The sequence below is a fragment of the Apteryx rowi genome, unplaced genomic scaffold (assembly GCF_003343035.1).
Source record: "Apteryx rowi isolate R43461 unplaced genomic scaffold, aptRow1 scaffold_214, whole genome shotgun sequence".
Lineage (NCBI taxonomy): Eukaryota > Metazoa > Chordata > Aves > Apterygiformes > Apterygidae > Apteryx > Apteryx rowi.
Window position 1 is genome coordinate 763,304 of NW_020448464.1, and position 25,194 is coordinate 788,497.

General features: G+C 34.9%; 1 protein-coding gene across 12 annotated transcripts in view; it reads left to right on the forward strand.

The window, feature by feature from the left end:
* Positions 1–25,194, forward strand: part of VPS13A (vacuolar protein sorting 13 homolog A) — a 117,596-nt gene that overhangs the window by 32,516 nt on the left and 59,886 nt on the right. For all 12 annotated transcript variants that reach the window (XR_003253282.1, XR_003253283.1, XR_003253284.1 and 9 more), the window contains 16 exons: positions 4,462–4,600; positions 6,348–6,432; positions 8,486–8,658; positions 10,165–10,321; positions 10,664–10,743; positions 10,931–10,990; positions 11,069–11,225; positions 15,662–15,778; positions 15,860–15,963; positions 16,386–16,553; positions 17,183–17,490; positions 18,216–18,363; positions 19,318–19,468; positions 20,463–20,587; positions 21,525–21,694; positions 23,087–23,307. Coding sequence is in view for 7 of the 12 variants with exons in the window: in XM_026064343.1 (XP_025920128.1) it covers positions 4,462–4,600; positions 6,348–6,432; positions 8,486–8,658; positions 10,165–10,321; positions 10,664–10,743; positions 10,931–10,990; positions 11,069–11,225; positions 15,662–15,778; positions 15,860–15,963; positions 16,386–16,553; positions 17,183–17,490; positions 18,216–18,363; positions 19,318–19,468; positions 20,463–20,587; positions 21,525–21,694; positions 23,087–23,307 (2,363 nt within the window). In the remaining 5 variants the exon portion in view is untranslated. The remainder of the gene's footprint in view (positions 1–4,461; positions 4,601–6,347; positions 6,433–8,485; positions 8,659–10,164; positions 10,322–10,663; positions 10,744–10,930; positions 10,991–11,068; positions 11,226–15,661; positions 15,779–15,859; positions 15,964–16,385; positions 16,554–17,182; positions 17,491–18,215; positions 18,364–19,317; positions 19,469–20,462; positions 20,588–21,524; positions 21,695–23,086; positions 23,308–25,194) is intronic.

A 25,194-nucleotide genomic window follows, 5' to 3' on the forward strand; every position in this document is an offset into this window, starting at 1 on the left:
TGTTGATGATGCCAGTTTAGTATTAGATATCACTAGAGTCGAAATGGCAAAGATTAACTTTGCAAATATTTTGGAAAATGCATCTTCACTAATGTCTAATACAGACACTGTTTGCTAAAACATCCCTTCAGTTTTAAAGTGCTTATGAACTAGCACATTGATGTTTTATGAGGTAATTTGGTTATTAATTCATTAATAAGATCCTCATTATTATACTACAACAAAGCAGCATGTGCTTACTTCACTCTTATAACCAATAGAAATCAACAGATTTTAGCTAGGCATTTTGGAAAGTTGATAGCATGTAAATAGACTATTGCAAAAAGTTATTTTATGATGTTTTATAACAATCAGCAAAATCAAGAGGCAGTTTATAAAATAAAGGAATTATAAAGTATCTAGAATTTACTTGGAAATAAAATAAAAAATAATGTATATCACCAATGCTGAGTAATGTGACCACAGATTAATGATTGTATGGTGTAATGGTGCCACCTTCTGGAAAGTAAGCTCAATTCTGAATTTTGATGCTTGACTTTTTATGAAGTTTTGTTCTTTTGCTACATACTTTTTTTCTCTGTTCTGTGGAAAGGATAAGGTGAATGAAATAAAAAAGACAGATTCCTGAGGGTGTTCCTTCAGAAAGGCCAGGAAGGGAAAGTGAGCCTTTATTTCTGTGGTCACATAAGAGAATGTCATTTTAATGTAGATTTGTAATCTGCATCATCTCTCCGAGTTATGCTAGTATTATCTGGATTATGCAGAGAGTGTCTATTTTTAATGAGAATGCCTGTTGCAGTGTTCCAGCACCACTTACCTGATGGTTTCCGCTACCAGCAGTGCTTCTCCTTCTGGTGGCAATTTATCTCTGTCTACAGTATTTCTCATCTGTTTCTGGAAAATCTTTCTCTCAAGGATATTACTTTTGTATTCCATGTTCTCATAAGGTCAGTTAATTGACAAATAAATGATTTCTACTTGTGTCCAGAAATATGGCAAATTTTGCCTCTGCTGAGGTAATATTTCTTGGAGAACGCTCATCAGCTGCTGCCACTTTCTGGGTACCTGTGCTGTCTACAGCTGTTACAGAATGCCACAGATAGTGATTTGGTACTACATAAGCATATACCGCAGTGAGTTTCTGATCATAACTAATATTTTAACCTTCACTGAGAAACCAGCAAGTATCCAGTTCAAATCTAGTATATGTATTGATACCATGACTCAGCAACAACTGAACTTTGTTTTGTATCTGCTTTGGTCTCCGAATGGTTCTAAGAGATAATCTGCAGGCTGTGTTATCATAATTGAGAGTCATCTACCAATCTTGAAATGACAGAGACAGCAACTCCTTACCTGAAAGTGGAGATTTGACCCTCTCTGCAAGGGCATGCATTCTAGCTGCAGCCAAACCTGTCAATATTATGAATATCAGCATAGCTTCAAATGGCAGATATATGTGTGTACACACACACACGTACGTACGTACACGTACACGTACACACACGAATCTGTGCTTAACCTCTCCTCGTTTTAAGGAGAGGTCAGTTAACGTATGTTTCTGTACAAATAATTGGGCCCACGTCATGTTTAGATGGCATCATGCACAGATGATAAAGATGAACTGATATCTTCTGTATTCTAACAGTAAAAGTACTAAACTGTAAAGTCTAGTAATGACTTTTGAATAGGGTATTGTGCATCAATATTACACTAATCAGTTTTATATATATATATATATATATATAAAAATATAGTTGTAGCTATTCCTTTATATTCCAATTTTTATAAATATATGTATATAAAGCCAACATTATATTTTTTTCCTGAACTTTTTCTCATTAAGGTTTGGGACTGTACTGAAGAATTCAAAACAGCATAGTTCTGTTAAGAGGGGCGAGTGGAAAAATATTTGTTCTACAGTGAAGTCTACTATCAGTACTTGCTTTGTAACTCTTGTAGAAATTAAATAAATGAGTAGTTTGAAGGGTAATTATTTTACTTTAAGGCATCTAAAAATCAGGTAATTAAATGTTTTTATTTTCTTGATTCAGTAATGTTGTCTGCCAGTTGAATTCCATGTGATGTTTGTTCAAAACCAATACTGAATTTACCAGTACTTAGTGCTGACTTTGTTTAGAAGGGGACTTCTCTATATTGTCACCTCATAGAGAATACTAATTTAAGTATCTTTCATTTATGAAAGACCAGTATGCAAGGGCTTTTAACCTGAACTTTCAAAATATCAAGTCATCTTCTCATATTTTCTTTCTCTTCATCCTGTGGTCTGGATCTGAATATCTGTCTTTCATTCCTGAGAACATGCTGGAGTTGCTCCTTATTGTTTCTATCATTTCACATACAGGAATAGTAGTATGATTCTATGATTTTTATGGCCTGTACAAGGATGTGGGGTTTCTTTTGTTTTGTTTCTGAATTGTGTCTATTTGGTTTACCCCATTTTCTGAAGGAGGTCTCTGGCAGTCTGTCATCTACTGACTGGGTTTTTTTTTTTTTTTTTTTTTTTTTATTTTTTTGAAGGTGTAGGAATCCAATGAACCCAAAATTGAGGGCTTCCTTCTGCATATTATATGTTATAGCTCCATTAAAAATTTCTGATTTTAAGGCTCCTATATCCTCCTTATTTGTAGCTTTGAGAATGGTGATATTTACAGAGAAACAAATGTAAAGAATGCTGATCTGAACTTGGCAAGAAGAAGTTTTTGCACGAATTTCTTGCTTGATTGAAATACATAGCTCCTCTATATCTCAGTCTGTCTACAAAGTGATAATAACAGTATTCCACTTCCAGAATTTTGCTGAAGGCTAGAAGCTTTTTTCATTAGAAAGCAATGTAGCGAGCCAGGGATTATTATTTGCATTGTATCTGCATAAGAACTCAATCCATGGGCTGTTCACTGTAGAAACATACATCAAAAGATAACCCTTCCCTAAAGAACTTACAGTCAAAGAGCAAGATATAAGGCAACAGATAGGTGCATTAGGATAGAACGTTAAGCCTTTACCCTAGTTGCTGTGGTCTTGTCTAAAGCTGGTAAAGATGATAGTGAAGGCTATATATATCTTTCTAAGGAGGTCTCCAATTTTTTTTTTTCCAACAAAAAACTGAAAACTTTCTAACAAGATATATAAACTTTTTTTTTTTTTTTTAAGTGCAAAGGAAATGAGAATCACTATGTGTCTAGACTACTGATTACTCATGCAGTAGATGAGCAGGTCCTTTCAGATCAGGCATTACATACCTCCCCTGCCCCCCTCCTTTAAAGTGAAAGAAGGAAGGAAAAAAAGACTAAATGACTCTTTGACAGCATTGGAATTAAGAATGATGATCAAAAGTTGTTGAGACTTAATTCCTTGAAAATTTAAGGATTTGAAGAAATCTATAAATTATAGAAAACTAGGTTCACATTGGTACAATTTGCCATGTGCAGCTTTGTGCTTGGCTTACCCAGGTATGAGGAGACATTTTTCCAGTTATTCTTGTAGCCTCAGAGTTAGTTGAGGATAATTGCTGAAAATCTTTGTTTTTTTTCCTCTCATCTTCTCCAGTGAATGTATTGTATATTATGTTCCTTCGAAAATTCAGCCATGAATTAGACACAATAAAACAGGGAGGAAACTGCAGGTCCTATTTCTTACACCCCGCGTGTTAAGCATCTGCTGCTGCCCACTGCTGGGAACAATTGACCCATTGAACAGACCTCTTTATTTGGCCTGATCAGAGGTTGTTATATTATATTCTTGGAGCCAGGTTGCTTAGTTGTGTCACTTAGTTCTGTGCAGACCTTGGTTGGTTTTTAGGTCTTTAGAAAGTCACTGTCTGTGTTTGAACAGGCTTTGGCCAATAATATTATTTCAAACAGCTTAAAATTTAGCTGCTGCCCTTTTCTAAGACTATTGTTTTGTTCTTTTGTTTATAGCTATGCAATTTATTCCTGTCTTAAATATCTAGATTACTGCTAGAGTCAGCTTAATAAAACATGCACATAACTTTGAGGAAGTGCTTTTGAATACTTTGCTTGTCATTTTATGTTGCAAACATTCTTAGACAAAAAAATTCTTCTGTAAAATACTGGTGCAAGTGCTTAATTATGTGATTCATTATTATAAGTAATTAAATGAAATACATGAATGAGAGAGGAGTTTTTGATTGTGATGATGATATGCTTTATGYAGATAAATCAGAAGTGGAAGTTACTATTATTTGCAGTCCTCATCTACAAGGGGCTGGACCAAAAGGAAATGTAAATCACATTACTATCTGAGAGTTGAATATTAAGCAACTGTTCTGTGGGCAACAGAAGTTATATATGTATATTACATGTAAAAGTTTTGATTTGTAATTTTCTAACCAACAAAAGTAATATGCTTTTCAGAGGAAAATGAATGTGAAGTTTGAATGAAATTGTTCTGAAATAACATGGATTATTTACATAACAGGTTCAAAATGTCTGGACAGCTTCCTTTACTTTCTATCCAAGTATCAGACCAAAAGTTGACAAGTATCTTGGAACTAATTGACAGCATTCCGAAACCAGAAAGTACTCCTGCTACAGGTTCTCCCCCAAAGATATCTGAGGTAAGGTCCTTTCTATTTTTTTTTTTAATTATTTCAATAATAACTATCAGAAAGATACTTTTGCTACAAGCACTGCGGTTTTCAAAGGAGCAGAGGAAAATGGAGAACAAGCCATCTTAGTATTTAGCCCTCTTAGAATTTAGCATTTTTTGAAAATCCTAGCCAATTCTCTAAAGCTTTAGATGTTTTGTTTGTTTCACTTTGGTGCTGGGGGATATATGCCTGTGATTTAATCCTTGTAGCTAAAATTCTTCTGAGCTTTGTTGCCATCACATTATTTCTGAACTGAAAAGGATGAGAAATCTTTTCCAGAGAGCTCGGCATGTAAATTTTGTCCTGATGGTTCCTCTGTATTTGGAGTAAGTGGAGGAATTGTTCTTGGGCTCTGAAAACAAAATGCTCTTCAGAACAGATCCTTCTAGGTTTTTGCATCCTGCAGTTTCTTGTACTTCAGTGCAAGAGGGCAATCCACTTTACTGTGGAAGGCTCATCTGGTATTTTTACTAATTTGGTACTGTGAAATCAAACCTTTTAGTTCTTCTCCCTTATCTTATTATGATGTGAAAGTCTTATGGATGAGGCACTTCCATAGATCCAAGACTCATCAAGACTTAGTGTATCTATCATTCATAGACATGGGTATAAATATATAAATTAGAGTCAAACTATGTAGGCTGGAGACTGGGAAGAGAGACTGTTGAAATAAGAAAAGCAAGATGAAAAATGGAGCCTTAGTAGTCTATTGGAAGTCAGGTTCAAAGATGAATGTTATTCTGTTACCACAATCTCTAGATTTCTATAGGATATTGAGAGTTATTAATCATCATCCAAAACTGGGCTTTGAAAATAGCCGTAACTGGAAAAAACCCACAACTACTATCATTTGTGCAAAGGCATTCAAGAAGAACAAGCATGCAGATGTTGCAACCCTCTTCCTTGCTTTAGTGTTCAATGCAAGGTACATTTATGCTAAATATGCATACAGAGCATGCAGAGGATACTTTTTCACAAAGTAAAACCACTGAGTAAGTACTCAGAGGCTTGATGTGAAATCTGGCTTTGGTGAATGAACCTTTTGGTTGCCTGCACTAGGACAATTTCATTCTGTCGGTTATAATATGGAGTGAAGATTTTTGTTTCCCTTTGTCCACTTAGTGGCAAGAGTGAAATTTCATATATTTTCAGTTGCATCTCTGGACTGTAGACAAAGGCATCATTTGCAATCAAAGATTCTACTAGAATCTGTTTCTCCAGATGCATGGAGAAGTTTGGAGACAAGTCTGCCTGCTGCAGTGTTTTCTGCAGCAATTTTCCCTTACTTCACACCTGGCTACTAGTGTCATCTGACTTTTATAGGAATTACTGTTCTCTGAAGTTGACCCTTGCTAGTTCCATAAATGACTCTTCCCTAGGTTTTCTCCTTCCTGTATTTTTATGTGATGTAGTGTTCTTGTCAGTGTCTTTTAATCTCTGGAATTTGGTGTCTGAATCTTTTCTCCATGCTTCCTGATGTATTCTCTCTAGTCCTGGATGAATGTGTAGTACCTGATGCTTCTACCAGATCTAAGACCCTGTTTCTGCCCATTCTTTTAATTTTAATAATCATAAATGTTTAAATGTAATAATTTGCACTTAAAACAGGTCTAATTTCTTTGAGCTATAAAATTTCTAAGCAGTACCAAATGTGAAGGCAATAGCTGTGACCCAGTGAATTTAACAAAACTGTTTATGGTATCTCCTGTTTCAGGCTGCAATATCCCCTGTGCTGTCAGCACCACATTTATCACAAGGTGTGCTTCCTGTTTTGGATCTTCATTCACTTGCTGAGTCAGGTAAAGCAATTTATTTTAAAGTCTGATTTAATATTAAAAATAGGATAAGATACTAAGTTCACTGTATTCATTTGATTTTCTTGAAGTGACTGACCATTTTTAGGCTACGCCTCAAATTCTTCAAGTTGAATAACTCTATATTCTATATAGCTTCTTAAGATTTGCTCTTTACAAAATACTTGTATATTTTCTCAGTACAGCAAAATTTTATATGCTTGTTCTTTCTCTTCCTAAAAGCAAAGTAGTAAAACATCTGTGTGGTAAGATGATTTTTATTTTTGTTTGATTATGTATATGTTACTGTGCATCTATATCAGAAAAAAGGTCAAACGGCCTGTGTTGATAGGGAAAATGGTGAGATTTGTGATGGCTTCCATTTTATATGGGTCTTTAGTCGGCAACCATTCCCTACTTAGAAAAGTTTTATGAGGTTTTCAAGTTGTGTGTCAGAAGACTTTAGATTTTAATAGATCCTATTCTTCATTATTCTCTAAGAATTCTGGGTCTATGCTGTATAGCTCTTTATGAAATACTGAACTGTATGAGGAACTAACATGGGATATACGAAGGTGTATTTTTAATAGCCCGTTTTGCTGATGTACAACACTGCTCCAAACTCACTGAAGTTTTCTGAACCAAGCTTTGAGAGTTCCTGTGAGCATTCCTTGTGCTTATTGACAAACATCCATGAATTAGTTAAATGGAAAGTTAAAAGTTTTAAGTTCAAGGTATAGTCAATGAAAAGAGGTGGGATGCTCAGGGTGTTGATTCAGAACATCTAAAGTAGTATATGTGTCATCTTTTGCCTGAATATGTATTTGGACCTCTAGTGTAGTCTTTTTTTTTTTCTTTCTTTCCCCAGTTATTTTCCTTTGGTTAAGGATTTTCCCTCCTATTTAGGTGGATTTATTTGAATTACAATATATTGAAATGACAAATATGCTATAACTGTGTTATTCTAAACAAACATTTTGACTTTCACAGAATCAAACAGAAGACTGACTGTGGGGGAATTAGTCATTTTTAATTCTGTCTTCCCGTTCAAATGATTTAGCTAGACTCTTAGATTCCATTTAGTAGTAACACCTGAAAAATTAACAAATATATTAATTTTATTTCAGTATCAAGAACCTTTGTCTCGCCAAAGCACAAAATCAACTGAAAAATGGAGAATACCTTTTCTACTACCTTAAGTTATAGATGTGGTTTGCAAACACTAGCAAAATTATCAGCAAAGCTAATCATTTTTGCTTTGATGATATCACTTTAAATTCAATGCGCATTCAGTATGTATACAAATATATTATCTGTACATCTTCACCTATTTTGTGTATGAGTTCCTTTTTGTGGGCAAAGGTAGAGGTAAAGCATCTTTCATTTCTTAAAAATCAGGATGAGATGAGAGTGAATGTTTGCTCTCATGTTCTATTTAATTTGAGAAAGTAGTAACTAGACTTTGACTGAAACAGGTTTATTTTTTAAATTCCAATATACATGCAGCTGTGTGATCATTTTAAATGACTCATGTTATTTTTATACCTACCCCCAATCTAAAACATGTTTTTAAGTCTTAGAATATACTTATTAATGTCATCTGCTCACTTTTGTCAGAAGAATGATATCTGTTCCACAGATTCCTTTAACTCCACTCTTCACAGGGAGGTTTTTTAGGTGAAGAAAATGAGCTGAAGAAACTAAAACAAAGGCTTCAGTATGAAGTCAATAGCAAGCAGTCCGGCAAAACAGATATTAAGCAAGATGAGTCCAAGTTTGTGCTGTCTTCTGCATAGCCAATAATCAGGGCATGCTGGTGGAGGAGTTACCTGTTGAGGACTGATTTATGATGATGTGATAAAGGAGCTGTRGGTGTTATGAAAAGTTGTGGAGACAGGAACCGAGAACTGTGGAAACAGACTTTATTGGTTGCTAATTATCAGCTAGGTACTTGTACTTTTAAATGTTTATGGACGGAGACATAAAAATTTTAGGCCATGTTACTGTAAAATTGGTTGTCTAAAATGTGTATGTAATGTTATTATGAATTCATATTTAGAATCCGAAGAAGAATTTTATGATGCTCTAAGCAGTCCTGTGGAAGACATGCCATTTTTTGAAGCCTCGTGTGGTTCCCTCAAGCGAGGTAACAGTACAAGACGACAAAAATTACGTAAACAAGAATCTAGGAAGAATATGACAGATTTCCAGCTAAGATTTGAAGTAGCTGAGGTAAATTTACATTTTTTTTTTTCTTTCTCCAAGGTACATCTTAACTGTAATTCTTTCCTGTTTGTTGTGTTCTTGAATCCATCCATGCAAAAGTACTTATTCCCTGTTTCTTGCTGATATCCTTCTGTAGTGTTCAGAGTTTTTTCTAAGGCAGGATTGTGCTTCTGCATGCCTGTCAGCACTGAAATGCCTTTCCTTATCTGCTTTATTTCCCTACGTAATTTATCACTGAATTGCCTTTACCTTGTGTTCATTCATTCATTCTATTATTCTCTATGCATTTGTTTTGGTTTAAGATGCAGCTTTTGACATCTTTTTTGAGATATTGCTGTGGTCAGTGAGAGAGCTTCATTAATGTTTCTTCTCATATAAGCACTTCTCCCCCCTCATTTTTTCTCAGCTTCTGTTGGTCTTATGCCTAAATCTGTGATGTGTTCACCATAAATTGTTTTATGTTTCAGACTTGAAAAAAAAAGAGTATTTTGCCCAAAGGCCAGTCACTGTTTCCAGCTGTATCARTTGGTCTGCTTCATTCTGTCATTAGACCATCATGGCTATGACAAAGTTATTGCTGTTATTCACTATAAGTAATGAGTTAACTTTTTACAAACTCTGTAAAGGGACTTACAGAAACGATTCAAAACATCATAAGTAGTTTACAGCATGTCTTATTATACAGTACACTGGCATATAAATTCTAAAGCATATTATTTTTTGTGTCATGATAAGGTCCTTTGGGTGTTCTTTAAAACATACAATTCCTTTTTTAAGAACTGCTCGTTTAGGAAAGGTGCTGTATTGGACATCTTCTCTACTGGAAACTTGTACATTATAAAATCTATAAGAAAACAAAAATTTTAGTAAGAATCACATACCTCTCTATTTGTTGGCTTCATAGTTTAAAATGACTTGGGAGGTTTGGTTTGGGTTTTCCCTATTTGTAGGGTAGTAGTGCACTATATGGAAAAGTAGATTATATATCTTTGTTTTCCTTTGGTTATGAAAGACAGATGATAACAGTGGGACCTAGGACAGCTCAGCCAGGTATTTATTGAATATCTTTGTCATGTATGAATGAAAATTCAGGAACTCCTGTCTATTGATATTCAGCTTAGGAATCTGTTATTGGCAGAGTCTGAAGAAATTCCAGTAATAGCAGTAAACTGTTTATGCTAGCTGAAAATCCAGTTTTGACAGAGTTGAATGTTGCCAAATGCTTTACAGAATTGCTTTATAAAAAAAGAATTATTTCGTGTAAGTGTAGTTGTGGCATTGCATATGTGCATTTTTTTTTTTATTATTATTTTTTTCCTAACATAGTAGCAAACAGTATTCTTGCGATTTTGTTTCTTGAGCTGAATTTTTTTTCCAGGGCATTTGCTATGTAATGTTTCATGATCAATATTAACATTAACTGGTAAAATTTGTGTAAATGTGTAAAAGTTTTTATAAAAGCTAATGGGGTAATCCCATGCCTTATGTATTTTTGTTTTTTTGTTTTTTTAGGTCTTAATTAAATTATGTCGTCTTACTGATAATATTGAGACACCTGTGCTGCAGCTTGAAGTTGTAGGGTTAGGCACTGAACTCAAATTAAGAACATTTGACATGACTGCAAATGCTTTCCTTCGTGAAGTTTGCCTACTGTGTCCAGAATATATGGGTAAGCATTTATATTCTGATCAAAAAGTAATTCACAAAAAATTAGCACTGTGACTTTGTCTTCAGAAAGTGTGTTGGGCTTTCTTTTGTCAACTGAGGAAGACTCCCTTCCTAAATTAAGTGAGAGAGGAAACAGAAAAGTAATTTTGAAACTCATTCTCTTATTATTGCTTCAATAACTTTGTTCCAGTGTTGATGATGTTAGTAGCGACATCTAACCATTTTAGGTCTACATGAGAGGTTTTTTCGATTAAATAATAATAGAAAGCTAGTATTCTGGTTCACAGTCTATTTTTCAAAAAAAAATTATTTTAAAGTATTGTTGTTATTATTTTTAATTTAGATGATAATGACAAACCAGTTTATATCATTACTACTTTGGATAATGTAGAGGATGATCTTCTCACTCTGGAATACATAAAGGTAAGGAAACAGCAAACTTTACTTTTGAATTGTAAGCCAATAGTAAACAACCTTGTTTAGAAATGTGTCTGATTCCTAAGTAGACTAACTTTGATATCATAAATTGTAGTAGTTTTGAAGTAAGTTTTCTTTATGAAGTTTGCAAACCTCTCCTGCTTTTTGTTTGTATGCATGTTTGGTGGAATAGGCTGATATTAATGGACCAGAACTGAAAACTGCCTATCAGAATGTTCTACAGAAAATAAAGGTATGACATCTTCTTTAACGTATTTTTCTCTTTTGGGGGGACAGAAATATATTGTATAAAAATGATTTGTTCTTTCAGGTGAACTTTTCTTCTCTTGATGTTCATTTGCATACCGAAACTCTCCTAAATGCCATGAACTATCTGAACAGTCTCCTACCGAAACAAGAAACTAAAGTTGCAGAAGAACCAGTCCAGGAAAAAGTAGAGGAGAAGAAGGATGTTCTTAAGAAATTAAGTGAGTTTATTTACTTCTTTTTCCTCTCGCTGTGCGTGCTTTTTTTTTTTTTTTTATCCTCTCTTTGTTCATTTAAGCAAGGAAGAGAACAGACAAACAGACATACTGTTTCCTGTTTTCACAAACCCCTCAATGAGTTTTGAAATGAGAAGCTTTGTTTAGGTACATTTACTTAGGCACTTTACAGCCTTTTGTAATTTTGGTGGTGATAAGCATGTGATAATACTAGCTATTAGAGTTTTATGGAGTAGCAGAGTATATTGTTATTCCCTGGCTGGAAGTGTGTAGGGAAAGAATAACCATGGAGTCAATGAGCCAAGGGTAGATGTTGCAGCTGTTGGCAGTTTCTGAGGTAGAAATTCTAATCATGTTTTTCAAAGATGTCTTCAAATTCCTTTAGTTATGGTAATCTTTCTTGAATGGTAGCTTATAGTGTTCTCCTATATAATAACTAGTGTTTTTGCATTACAGTATCTATGAAAGAAAGATTCTTATTATAAGTAAGGAAATAAAAAAAACTTTCTGTGATAAAAGTCTATTGAATATATGGCAAACAGTTATGTCTTTTCAAATAATATAATTACCATTTTGCTCCAAATCTTCAGTGGAATGTTCTTGTACACCATTTTCCTTCTCATCATCAAAATATTTTTGTTGGCTTAGGTTTGCAGCCTGCATATGTGTGTCTTAAGCAATTTATTAATGTGTATACATTAGCTGTAGACATTAGTGTGAAATAGACACTACTGCATTTCATAAGCTCCAGGACAGTTTGCTGAATGGGCAAATTCTGATTGGTGACAGTTTTTATAGGCATAATTTGTTGTAACTGTCACTTTGGGTTTTCAGATTGGCATATGAGAGTTTGCATTTAGCTTGCAGTGTAATAGGCAGTCTTTGAATGGTGGAAGTTGGTTAGAGCATTTTCAGTCTTTTGTCATAAGATGCTGATAATAGCATTCATTGATATCAATTACTGTGGTCTTAGGGGCAAATAGGTAGCATGTGAATTCCTGCAATTTGAGAGAGGTCTGGTGAGCCTCCACATGTTTGTCAGCTCAGAAGAGCTCTGTAGATAACTCTTTTCTATGTATAAATTTTACGGCTCCCAGCTTTCCTTGGCCTGCAAAAGCGTTAGTGCTGTTGCATCCTGAAAAGGTATGCAGGCCAGTCAGTTATCTGATAACAGCAGTCTCAAGGAATTATGCTACCATAATAAGGTCAGTGAATCTCATCTCTTTCTGTGTTCCAGTTTGCTGATATATTGGTCAAGACATACCTTTGCTGAGCCCAAGGCAAAAGATAGATTATCTGTCTTCAGCAGTAATCATGACTGATTTTTTTTTTTTTTTTTTCCCCCTCCTCACTGTTTGAGGCACTGAGCAACCGTAAAACGTTGTTTTTTTTCCTGAGACGAACTGAGACATTTGATTGCCTACAGTTATTTTGTTACCTTGCATCCAAGGAACATCCATCTCTTGTGAGCAACATGCTTGTTGTGCAGTTTTATCATTCTCTGACCAAGAATTTGGTGAGGTCTGTTTTGCTGATAATGCTATGTAAAAACAAACACCTCCATTGTTTGAGCTTGTGTCTGGGAACTAACTTGTTCAAATGAATGCTTGCATTAAATACTCAACAGTGTGTCAATGACGTTCCTTTCTGCTGTGGGTAGGACTTCTCTGAGATTGTTATAATTGTTCCTTTCTGTTAATCTGAAAACACTTAGATTTCTGCTAGTCATTAAAAAAWATATATATATAAATATATATATATATATATATGGCAGAAGATCTTTCTCAAGATGATTCTAGTTTTTACACTTGCTCTGTGTTAGTGATTTCGGTAGTCCCATCATCTGCCTGACCTAACTGACTTGCTGGTACACCGGTGAGATTTTTCTGAGGCTTTCTGCGTTCATGGACTTTAGTTCTTACCAAGCGTTTTGAGTTAAGCTTCAATACTTGTTTGTTATCTTTAAACCTCAGGTATCACGTTTGCAATGGTGAGATTTTCAAGAATGTGATTTTTGTGCAGCCTTCACAAAGAAATGTTTGGTAAAACACAACTGTGTTTGTAACTCTAGTGCATATTTATATTCAGTGATTAATTCTGTGTCACCGAGGGTAGATGTCTTTCTTATGGGAACCTGGTGGATTAGTAATCTAATTGTGTTAGCTTTTTTGAAGAAAAGTTTGAGGCATAGGTAGTACTTGCATTGAAAAAAAGGATAGACAAGTTTTTAGGTGCACAGCTCTTCTTGGAATCTGCGACTAATTGTTTCCCATATGTACTTGAATTTAAATCAGTTATGTTAACTGTTTAACCATTGTGAAAGAAAAGGTAGTTGTTATCTTTGGAGCAAATGAAGTTGTTAGCTAAAGGAGAGAAAATAAAGTTTGTAACCTTTATTTTGGGGGAGGACAGGCCTCCCCAAAAGGCCTTAGAAATGCTGAGAGTTCGGTTGGGGTGGGATGTTGGAAAAACGATAATGTGACACTTAGCCACTGTCTTTCTGCTGACCATTTTTATTGTTCTGTGGAATTATTAAATTTAATTCCTCAGCTTATCCTTTGAAGGTGTTTTGTAGGCCTCCATTGAATAATAGGCCTGATAGATAAAGAATGGAATAATTGTTTTGTGGAAAAAATACTCTTCCACTCATGTGTGATTAAGTGTATTAATTTTTAAGTGTATTAACTTTTTCTGTGCGAGATCGTTCTAACTCATGGTGGTTGTTTGATTTCACTGATACAGGAACATGCTTGGACACCAGCTGAAATACCATTTGTGTACTGGGAGGTACATGTGTATGACTGTGAACTTAATGAATTCTGTTCTGTGGTTTACTGAATTGTGAACAGAATATTCAACACTCTCTGCCTTTGAACTGTTTTGTTATGCAAGCAAACACTGGAGTGTTTGTTGGCAGCTGATGCAGTCCTTGGAAGGAAAGGATGAAATCAATTTCTTATGTATTAATATATGACAATTTCCATGCTATTTATTGTTTAGTTAATAGGCATTATGCAGCTGAAAAGCTTTAATGAGTGGCAACAAAATACACTTTCATAGGTAGTGTTTCCCCCCACCTCCCAAGTATAACTGTACAAATCGAACTTTGACTGAGGATAGTTATTGGCTAATTTGCCTTGGCTGAGGAGTTTGTCTTCTTTTAACGTATAAAAAACCATGCGACTGGAGTTGATATATTTATGGAACCATAGTTTGATTCTGAGGACTGAGAAAGCCTTACTCACACATGATATTTAGATACAATATCTTTTCTGAAAACCTATGCTGTGAAAAACTGTTTTGAGCGTTTATTATTTTTAGTTTGTCTGCTTTCAGCTTTGCTTGTAAGTTATGAGTAAGAAGTTACCCAGTCAAAAAGTCCCTGAATACAGGATATGATATTTCCCTTTGTCTTTTGAATTAATATGTAGTGTTACTTCATATTTGACTTTCAGAAAAAATGGATTATGTTATTGATTGAGTCTCTTATCAGTTGGCTTCTGTATTTAGCATCGTAGCTGCAGCTAGTTGTGTGTGGGGTCAGTCACCTCCATTCAAAGTGAACAGAGATTATCTTTGTTAACAATGAAATACAGTATTACACTCTGATTCAGTTTTGGAAACAAATGAAAATGGAGTGCAGATGTGGACAGTTCTCTTAGGAAAGGCACTAGACTTATGCTTGTATTTTCTCTAGGTCTTATGGTTGTCCATACACACTTTGAAGCATGTCCACTGTCTTTTTTCTTCAGTATCTAGTTCTGTTAATGGTCTTTCCATGTTTAAAACTTGGATTTAGAAAATATAGGTTTTGCAGATAAAATAAAAAGTCACCTGCATTTTATAAATGAGACCATTTATAGCAAATGATGATCAGTAGCTCAGGCAGAGTGGTGTTAATGTAGCTATAATGTTTCCATTATTTGAGATAAACTGCCTAGTCCTGAATACACTGTCTAGTTTTGCATTGTGCCATGTAGATGCATATTAAATATGTTTCTTGTGGTTAATAAAATACTAGTGTTGAATACCACAGTTAATGAAGTACATGAGGGCTTTCATGTGTATATAATAAATTTGTTCTTGTCCTGCCTGCTAGTATGAATGTTGTACGTCATGCCAATGCTATAGACTTGTCACAAACCCAAGTAGGGTTACTCTAATACCCTACTTGAGAGTAGGGTTATTAAAACATTACCATCTTTTTCTCCTCCTTGGAGAACTCCACTTTTTATACTTTTCTAGTCCAGATCCTTTTCTATAGCTTGTATTTAACTATCACTTTACTTAAAGTAAAATAATAGTAATTAAAAAAGCCTCAAAGCCATATTTGCAACTACTGTTATCAGTTAAAAATTTGTAAATTAATTATTCTCGGTGTTAGTACATAAGAAACAATACCAGTATCCATATTCCCACAGCATCCAAAAAATCGAAGTATGAAGATGTTATCGACCTCAATATCTGTGCAGATTTATCCTGTTTACGTGTCTTTATTAGAGAGAAAAAACATAGAATATCTGAAATTCACATTGAAGGTAAGAACAAAATTTTCATTACAAAGACACAAAACTTCAAAACCAGAATAGTTTCTAAATTTTGTATGTAATTTTTTTAAGGTTTGGATAGCCAAGTGATCATGAAAAAAGCAGCAACAGAAGTGAATGCAAAATTAAAGAACATCATTATTGTGGATTCTGATGAGATGGCATTGTATAAGAAGGTATTATACATTTTCATGTCATTGGTATCGAGATGCTAAATTGAACTTAGTCTGAAATCACTTAGCTGTGATTTCTACATTGCTTTATGTTTGCTGGGAACATTCTTTGGTACAGGCAGAATGATAATCCCTCTGCTCCCAGAAAACCAGCGATTGTTGGGCAAAAATTGATTTTTTGCACCTGTGATTCCAGCTGCTCATTATGGCTCCTGATTTCATTGACTTTAATGGACATTATTCAAGCTGGGATTCTAGCCAAATATTTTCAGCTTGTCCAAAGATACTTTTTTTTTTTTTTTTTTTTTTAAGATAGAGGTAGTTAATGTTTCTAAGGCACTTTCAATTTAAGTACTATATTTTGTTTTGATATTCGTTCTCCTTAGCATACCTTTTTACATTAGAGGTACTCCTTTCTTTCTAAGGCTCTGTACATCACTGGAAAAGAAGTCTTCAACTTTAGAATGATATCCTATGTGAACGCTACAGATGGTATTGCATATACAAATATGGATGTTGTTGACAGTCGTATTTACCTAACTGTTGGGTGCATTCAAGTAGTTTTTGTCAACAAGTTTGTTTCCTCTATTTTGGTAAGTTCAATTGTCCACATGTTGTCTCTTAGAATACAGATAGCTATCCTAAGATAGAAATGTCAAAAACACGTGTGGGATGATGCCCGTTTGTAAGAACTTTTTTATATATTCTTGTAAAGCTTAGTTGGGGTTGGCAGTTGGGCTAATTAATTTTCTTCTCCATATATTTGTTGTTGTGGAATGGATGGCTAAGCATACAATTGTGTTTTTTATTTATTTGTTTTAAGAATTTGTGACAGCAGTTACACATGCACTCAGTTCCATGTTTATAATGTTGGAATATAAGTATTAAACCATGAAAACCAATGCCTTTTGCATAAATTCTGCCAAGGAAACCTGTCTTTTACTCACCAAATGAATAACTAAAACATAATTCATACAAGTCATTTTACGAGGTAATTGCTGTTAACATCTGATTTGCTAAGTATTCAGTATAGCAGTTGATTTTTATATAGGCATATTTTATCACATGTTGGGGGGAGATTATCCTATTAAAGCATATCAGAAAAAGGAAGTAGCATGTAATATCATCCTAAGATAGTTTGCTATTTAAAATATTATGATTCATAGTGTTTTTGAAATAATATAATTCTTAATATAACTAACAAGATCTTTATTTTTTCTAGGCTTTTATAAATAACTTTCAAGCTGCCAAGGCAGCAGTTACTGAGGCAACTGTTCAAGCAGCAGAGAAAGCAGCTACAGGTGTAAAAGAACTGGCAGAACGTAGTTCCCGATTGTCACTAGATATCAATATTAAAGCACCAGTTGTGATAGTTCCACAATCAGCAATGTCTGCTAATGTCCTGGTGGCTGATCTTGGTCTAATCACTGTAAAGAACCGATTCATTATTGCTAAAACAAAAACACGATATACTCTCCCGCCTGTTATTGACTCTATGACAGTGAAATTGAGTGAACTAAAGTTATACAGGTAATATACTGCTTAAGATACTTCTTTAAATTCACGTAATTCTTATGGGATGCTTCAGCTGGAAAGCTTTGAGAAGTTCTTTTTTTTGAAAGAATTAATGCTTGGTTGTTGCATGGTATACATTAAAGTATACTATTATCTTTAAATATAACAGTAAATTGAGAAAGATTTTGTAAAAGCAATTGAAATCTGTGGTTTAGGAGAAATAGCCATTTACACATCTCTTTAAATGATATTCCCTAAGCTGCCATTTCCTTCAATTAAAAGTAACAGACTCATGCATCATTCGCTACTTTGGGACAGGATGCATGGGTATTTTGATGGGTTTTACTAGGTAGCCATAACAGGAAAGTAATTAAGTCAGACAGCTGTAAAGAAGCAATTGAAAATGGGTCTTGGTGCAGGGAATGAAGAGTCGGCGGGCAGGGATTCTCAAACACAGCTGAAGAATACAGAAGAGAGAAGGAACTGCTAAACAGTGGACAGCAGGTCAGAGGTTTTCAGAACTTGTAGGAAATTAGTATGTTGCACACCTGGGATGTGCCTAATACCTCTCCATGCCAAGTTGGTGGTGTAGGGTGTCAGCTAGGGCATTCAAGTGTGCAGACCGTTTTATGGCACTATTCAAAAGGATGAGGCAAAGACAGAAATGTGCTCATATTTGTTTTCTCCAGAATGTGTGAGTGAAGTATGTCAAGTTGAGAGTATTTTGTTTCTGTTCACAGATCGTACTATGAGAGTGGTTCATTGCAAACTGAAGTACAGCTGCTGCAGCCACTAAATCTGGAAGTTATTGTTGAACGAAATTTAGCTGCTGCATGGTATAGTGAAGTTCCTGATATTGAAATATCTGGACGACTCAAGCCTATGAATGTAAGCGCTCATTTCTGAAGAAAGCTCTTAAAACGGCTGTGGGAGATGGCTTCATTTTTTTGCCCCTGAAAGCCCAAGCTCATTGTTTGAGTTATTATTTAGGTTATTATTTGACTTGAAGACATACAGGTTGAGTGAATTTTGTTGTTTCATAGTGTGGGAAAAAATAAGCAAATAGCTTTTTCTTCTAATCTCAGTCCTGAATTTGATCTGTGATACTGCAGACAGACATTGTGGTACATATTACTGTTGCAAGTTAGAAAAGAGTGTGCTCTTACAGCCTCATTTTTTTGGTCTGTCAGTATCTTTCAAGGATGGTTTGGAAAAAGTTGGGTTGTTTTTGTTTGTGTTTTTGTTTGTGTCAAGACTTGATCATGTGCTGAATTCATATCTGTGGAAAGCTTGAGTAATGGTTAGTGCACATTTGTTTAAATTTAACTTTGGGAAATGTGAAGCAGACCAATTGCATGAAAAAAGTGGCTTGCAAAATTCACAAATGGAGCTGGTAAACCTTACTGTAAAGTACCTAGTGACAAAACCCCCATGACCTTATTTTGAGCAGCTATAGGTCAAACAATAAGTATGCCTTCTAAAAATCAAGTTCTAAATTGTAATTTTCCTGCTTTGCCTGAAAGACTGCAGATACAAAATAAAATAATGTGTAAACAACCTCTGATTTATAGAAGTTTAAGGTTTAAAGAGTTATGTGGATGAGAAAAATTTACTTGGTTCTTCAGTCTCCTAAGGAGATATTCAGATTAGATGAATTTGCTGTTTTGTTAAATATATGTTCTGAGGTATAAGTATACACGCTATCTGCTTTCTGGCAAAATTGGTTCAGAACGTCTTAGGCTATTTTTAACTTGTTAATTCAGGATGACTCATGTTTTAGTCACCAAATGTTTTATGAACTGAGATGTTCTGAGTTTAATAGTGTGTTTTGTTTTCTTTAAGCTGATCCTCAGTCAGGAGGACATAACCACAATATTGAGGACACTAAATGAAAATATAGGCGGGAGCTCTGGTGCACCACCACCTTTACCAGAACCAAAAGATACAAATAGCCATTGTAGTGATGCACGTAGTACTTCACAGCACTCTGCAGGTATGTTTTCTAAAATCAAGCACAGTCCAGCTTTTTTACGTGTTACTTTAAATTTATTACTTCTGTTGGAATTATCTTTATAAAAGAATACCTGATTTAGTTGTTTTTAAGTGTGCCTCTGTTACACTGGCATTGTTTACTGAGGTATACTTAACAATAATGATAATGAATTGGAGGAACTGTAAGTAACTGGCCTGGTGTAGTAAATGTTGTAGCATGGTGCGTTTTGCTGTAAGGACTGTCTTGTCCTACTGGCAATGATGCAATTTGCATCTAAAAGTCTGCTAGTTGGGTTTTGTAACACTCAACTTTGGAAAATTATGTTCATTTTATTAAGTATCTTCACAGGTTTTTTTCTGTAAGTGTGTTTACTTGGGTATGAGAAGACTATAAAATAATTTGCTTGATTTGAAAGTCATTTCCTGTAAATTTTTTTTTTGTATCTTTTTTCCCTGTGTGTGCTGGTTCTGTTGATATCTATGTTTTAGAACTGTTTATCTTGTCAGAATTATGGCATCACAAAAAGTTATTCCTATTAAGTAGGCATCATTGCCCTAAAACTGTTCAACATTCACTTGAAAAAATTAAAAAGAAGAAAACACTCTTTAGTTGAACTCTACATTTAAAAGTGAAAAATAACAAATATGTGACAATATGAAACAAATGAGGATAAAAGTAAACTTGTATTCATTGTAATTCTTGCACACAATACCATATAATATTAATGCAAAGTGTGCATTTATTTCTTAAAGGTGGCAAAATTGCGCATAGAAAATACAAGCAGATTATTTTATTTTGTCCAATGTGTGATATCACCAAAAATCATTAATGGGAGTATAATAAACCAAAAACATTAAAATGCAGATGGATGTATATGTGGAACAGAGGGGAGGTTGTAGTCTTTGTGACAGTCATTAGCAAGAATGTATATATTTTTTTCTTGTTTGCTGTCAGTTAATTTTCTTTAATATGAGTGTCTTCTAATTTCTGAAAGGTGTGACTGTTGTGACATCAGCTGTTGTGGAATTGCATTCACCTATTAAAATTAAAACAACGCTAAAACTGGATTTCAGATTTGACTCTCTGACTTTGGTACTGTATAGTCCAAATTCAAAACAGGTAAATAAAATTTTGATTACAAAGAGAAGGAAACAGCTTTGAGGTTGCTTAGAGTACTAGAAATTCTGAACAGGAGTATTTTAATTCCGACAACATGGTTTATGAATGGAGAAAGTGATTTCTAGCAGTAGTGACAAACATGTTATTAATGATGAAGAATTACTTTTAACTAACTCACCTGGCACAAGGAAATTGGATGAAATAGCATAAGCAATGGTAGCACATAATCTCTGGCATCTTCTGTGACTTGACTGAAAATTTACAGCAGACTTATCGTAGAATAAACTACAGTTTTTGAAAAAATGCAGAGGGATGCAAAGTTTTTTTAGTTATACATGCATACATAAAATGTGTCTATAAATAAATTGTGGAGAGAGATTGAAAATTAATATTACAATGGACTACAATTACGATGGATTAGTATTGATCCATTTTTACTGTTCTTATTGATTTAAACTTACAAAACTTTTCAGTAAATTTTTGACTAAAAGTTCAGTGGCATTTTACTGTAAATGTCCTTTATTTCAGGTTTTGAAGAATTTTCCAGTACTTGGTTGAACACTACATAGTCTTATCAGATACAACTTAGTTTCTCACAGCATTGGTATTTTTACATATAACATATATTTTCAAACTTAAAACAGCAAACAAACTAGAACTGCATATAACAATTCTACCTTCTTTTGAAACACTGCCTCACTCTCACTAGTGTAAGGTTCCTATAGCAAGCTGGTGGAAAGGTAGAGCTTTGCCTTTATGGAGCTTTCTCTGTATATGTTATAGATTTTTAGGGAAACTGGCATGTTTTGAATTACCAGTGGGTTTATTTAATACATTGCTATTATAAACTTTACCAGTAGAATGTGATCACGCTTTTGTGTCGTATCTATTACCCATGAACAAATCTACAAAAATATTTTCATTTCAATTTAAACAGGCTGCAGTTATGGATCAAAGAGATGATCTTTTGAAGCTTGCAGAATTTAAATTAGTTTTGATGTCAGCTGCTGTCAAAATGTTATCAGATGGTTCAATGAATGCTTCAGTCAAGTTAGCAAACTGTACATTAGATGATAAAAGACAGTCAATCCAGAAGGCTACACCAAGGTCTGTGTTTTAACATAAATATTAAACTATTGCTTATTGGAGTTTGCAAAGAGTTGCAAGTATTTCTTATATTCTGTTGAAACTGTAATTTTTTGGTGCAAGTTCTTCATAAAGTATGTGTTGCTTTCTGTATACATGAACAAGCTTTTTTGTCTGTCTTGCATTTTGTTGCAGGTGCTGTTTGTGGCAGACCAATATAGGTGCTGTATTCAAACTTTAAAACTGAAATACATAAAAGCATATGGAAACAGATTTCACTTTCAGCTATGTTAAGGCACTGGGGCAGTAAGACTAGGATTTTTTTTGGTGAAGAGTAACAAACTGTTCAGTAACATGTAGCATTATGACACCATGGTATGGTGTTGTATGTAAGCAAGGAGTTGTAATGGTTTGAGTGCAGTTTGACTCATTAAGAACAGCTTTAATTAGAGGAGAAAAGTAATAGTTATGTAACTTTGAATATCTCAAAGCTATTTTTCAGAAGGACATCCAATTTTAATACTGCTGATATCCTTCTGCCTCATGCAGTTGAAAAATTTGGAGGGTGAATTGTTTTCTTTCTCTGTTCTTTGCCCTCTTAGTTTCTGTATTTTTGTTTTATGTACTTCTTTTGTGAAACCTTATGAATGGCAAATAGTGTTCCATGTGCTATTATACTTGTAAACTGGAAACAACATTATTCTAATTAGAAATTCTGATTTTCTTTTTTCTGTTTCTTCATCTGTGTTCTAAGTAAACATTCATTCTGTCAAATGAAAGCTATTTTCCACTCATTATTCCTGGTACTAAAAATTCTGTCATGTGTGTTCCTCCCTCTTTTAGTCCACTGTATATCTAGTCCCTTCAGATTACGTCATTTGCAATATCTGCGCGTAAGGATTTTCTTTCATGTAATCAAATGATGATTACCTTGTATCCTGATGTGTGTCCATTTGGACGTATTTTACAAATTACAATTGTAATTTACAATTTAATTTGTAAAAATATACAATTAATTTTTAAAATTGTAATTAGAATTGTAGAATTCTAATGTAGCATTACAAAGTCTGAAATCTGTTCTTTTGTGTCCTATTGAATTGCCTTTTAATCACTAAGAGAAAACAGACAAAAATGTAGTTCAGCCATCATGTCCAAGGTTTGTGATTGAGTAGATGAGAAAAGACTTCCTGAGTAAAGATGTTGCAAGTGTACTGCTGTCTTATTGGTGTTGATATTTTGTAGCATTTACGTTAATGTTTGTATTGGTCATGTTTTAAAATTTTGGGTGCTATTCTTTAGTGTACTTTTATTAATGTCATATTATAGCTGGAGTAAGAATCTTGAGAGTGTCTTTCAGTATTTGTGAGTGGCTGTTTTAGTGTCTCATTAAATGCTGTCTTAATTGTCTTTCAGGATGGTGGAAATGAAACATGGGTTTGAAAAGAAATTTATGGTGGATATAAGCTATAAGCAGGGGAGAGATGGCACTCTTCTTGACATGATTGTTCAAGAGATATACCTATGTGCAAGCATGGAATTTCTACTTACTGTTGCAGATATATTCCTAAAGGCTAATGCAGAAAGTGCTGCTGCACAGAGAAATCTCAAACAATCTTTACCTTTAAAGGAACAAGGTATTTACTGGAAATATTTTTGAATCTATATTTAACTATGCATTTAATTTTAGCATTATAATACTCTTAAATGTATAATATTCTTTCTATGTTATTTCTGGTATTTGTTTATGTGTATAATACAGTCTGTCTTAACCATTGACACCTCTTTCTTTGGACCACAGAAATTGGTTTGTGTCCCTCAGTCTTTAGGTGCTTATTTTGATAAGGAGCTCTGTCAGAGACAATAGAAATACCTTAAATGTATTCCTAAAAAAAAATAAAATGGAAAAGGACAATTACTTCTGGCACTGTCTAGGTTTGTTCTGGCTATCTTAGCAATCTTAACAAGATTTGTAAGGAAGGTCACTACCACCGTCATTTTCATCCTTCTTGAAAATACTTGGATATACTGTATTACGCTTAACCATGAATTCAGCATGCCAATTACCACTTCTTAGAAATGTTGCCATTTCACTTGTCCACTTGCCATCTTCTCCCTGCCTCAGTAAATAGATTTCTACACCTGACATCAGAAGGCCATTAGAGCATCAAAGCAGGAAATGGGTTTTTCTTTATGCTTCCAAGCCTCAGGTAGTTTCCATGAGGTCTGCAAAGCAAGTGCCCCCTATTTCTCCCCCTGTACCCTAAAAAAATGCTGTGCCTGCTATGATTTAGTAGATGATCAAACTGTAAGCAATTCAGGAAGTCTTATATAAAAGTATATTGGTAATGCAAATGCTACATCAAGCACTAGCACGCTCAGCATTATTTTGCAGTGCAAGAATGTGTATGTTTGGCAGCTGCAGGGATTACTCTTTCAGAGAGAAAAATGTGGCCGGCATTTCCATAAGATCATATCCTAGCTGGCTGATGTAGATGTTTAGTGAAGCTAGGATTTAAGGCAGTTTCATAGATAATAACATTGGTGAAGCTGTTGTTCTTTTCAGCTTCGCTGGGAAGTTTCTTGGGACCTTTTGATGCATCTGAAGGTAATCAGAGCTTTAAAGGTTTTTTATCTCCAGTGAAGAGTGTAGAAACATGTTTCTATCTCAGGGATCTACAGGTTTTCTGATACCAGCACAGAGTTCATGGGTGCACTCTTTTTACTCCTACAAAAGATTATTGAGCCTAAAATGTTGGGCTCAATGCCTAGTCTTCTCATCGTTATGTTCTATGTACAGAAAGCGAAGGAATCTGGTAGACCTTGAGGAGCATAACCTGCCCCTCATACTAGGTGAAATACAGTGGAATACTCAAACCAAGTATGCAAATTGTATCACTAAGAAGTATTAATATCACAGGATGGTTGAGGTTGGAAGGGACCTCTGGAGATCATCTAGTCCAACCCTCCTGCTCAAGCAGGGTCATCTAGAGCACATTGCACAGGATTGCATCCAGGCGGCTTTTGAATATCTCCAGAGAAGGAGACTCCACAACCTCTCTGGGCAACCTGTTCCAGTGCTCTGTCACCCTCACAGTAAAGAAGTTTTTTCTCATATTCAGATGGAACTGTCTGTGTTTCAGTTTGTCCGTTGCCTCGCGTCCTGTCACTGGGCACCACTGAAAAGAGTCTGGCCCCATCCTCTTGACACCCTTCCTTTAGATATTTGTATACATTGATAAGATCCCCCCTCAGCCTTCTCTTCTCCAGGCTAAACAGGCCCAGCTCTCTCAGCCTTTCCTCATAAGAGAGATGCTGCAGTCCCTTAATCATCTTTGTAGCCCTCTGCTGGACTCTCTCCAATAGTTCCATGTCTGGTACTGGGGAGCCCAGAACTGGACGCAGTACTCCAGATGTGACCTCACCAGGGCTGAGGAGAGGGGGAGAATCACCTCCCTCGACCTGCTGGCAACACTCTTCCTGATGCACCCCAGGATACCACTAGCCTTCTTGGCCACAAGGGC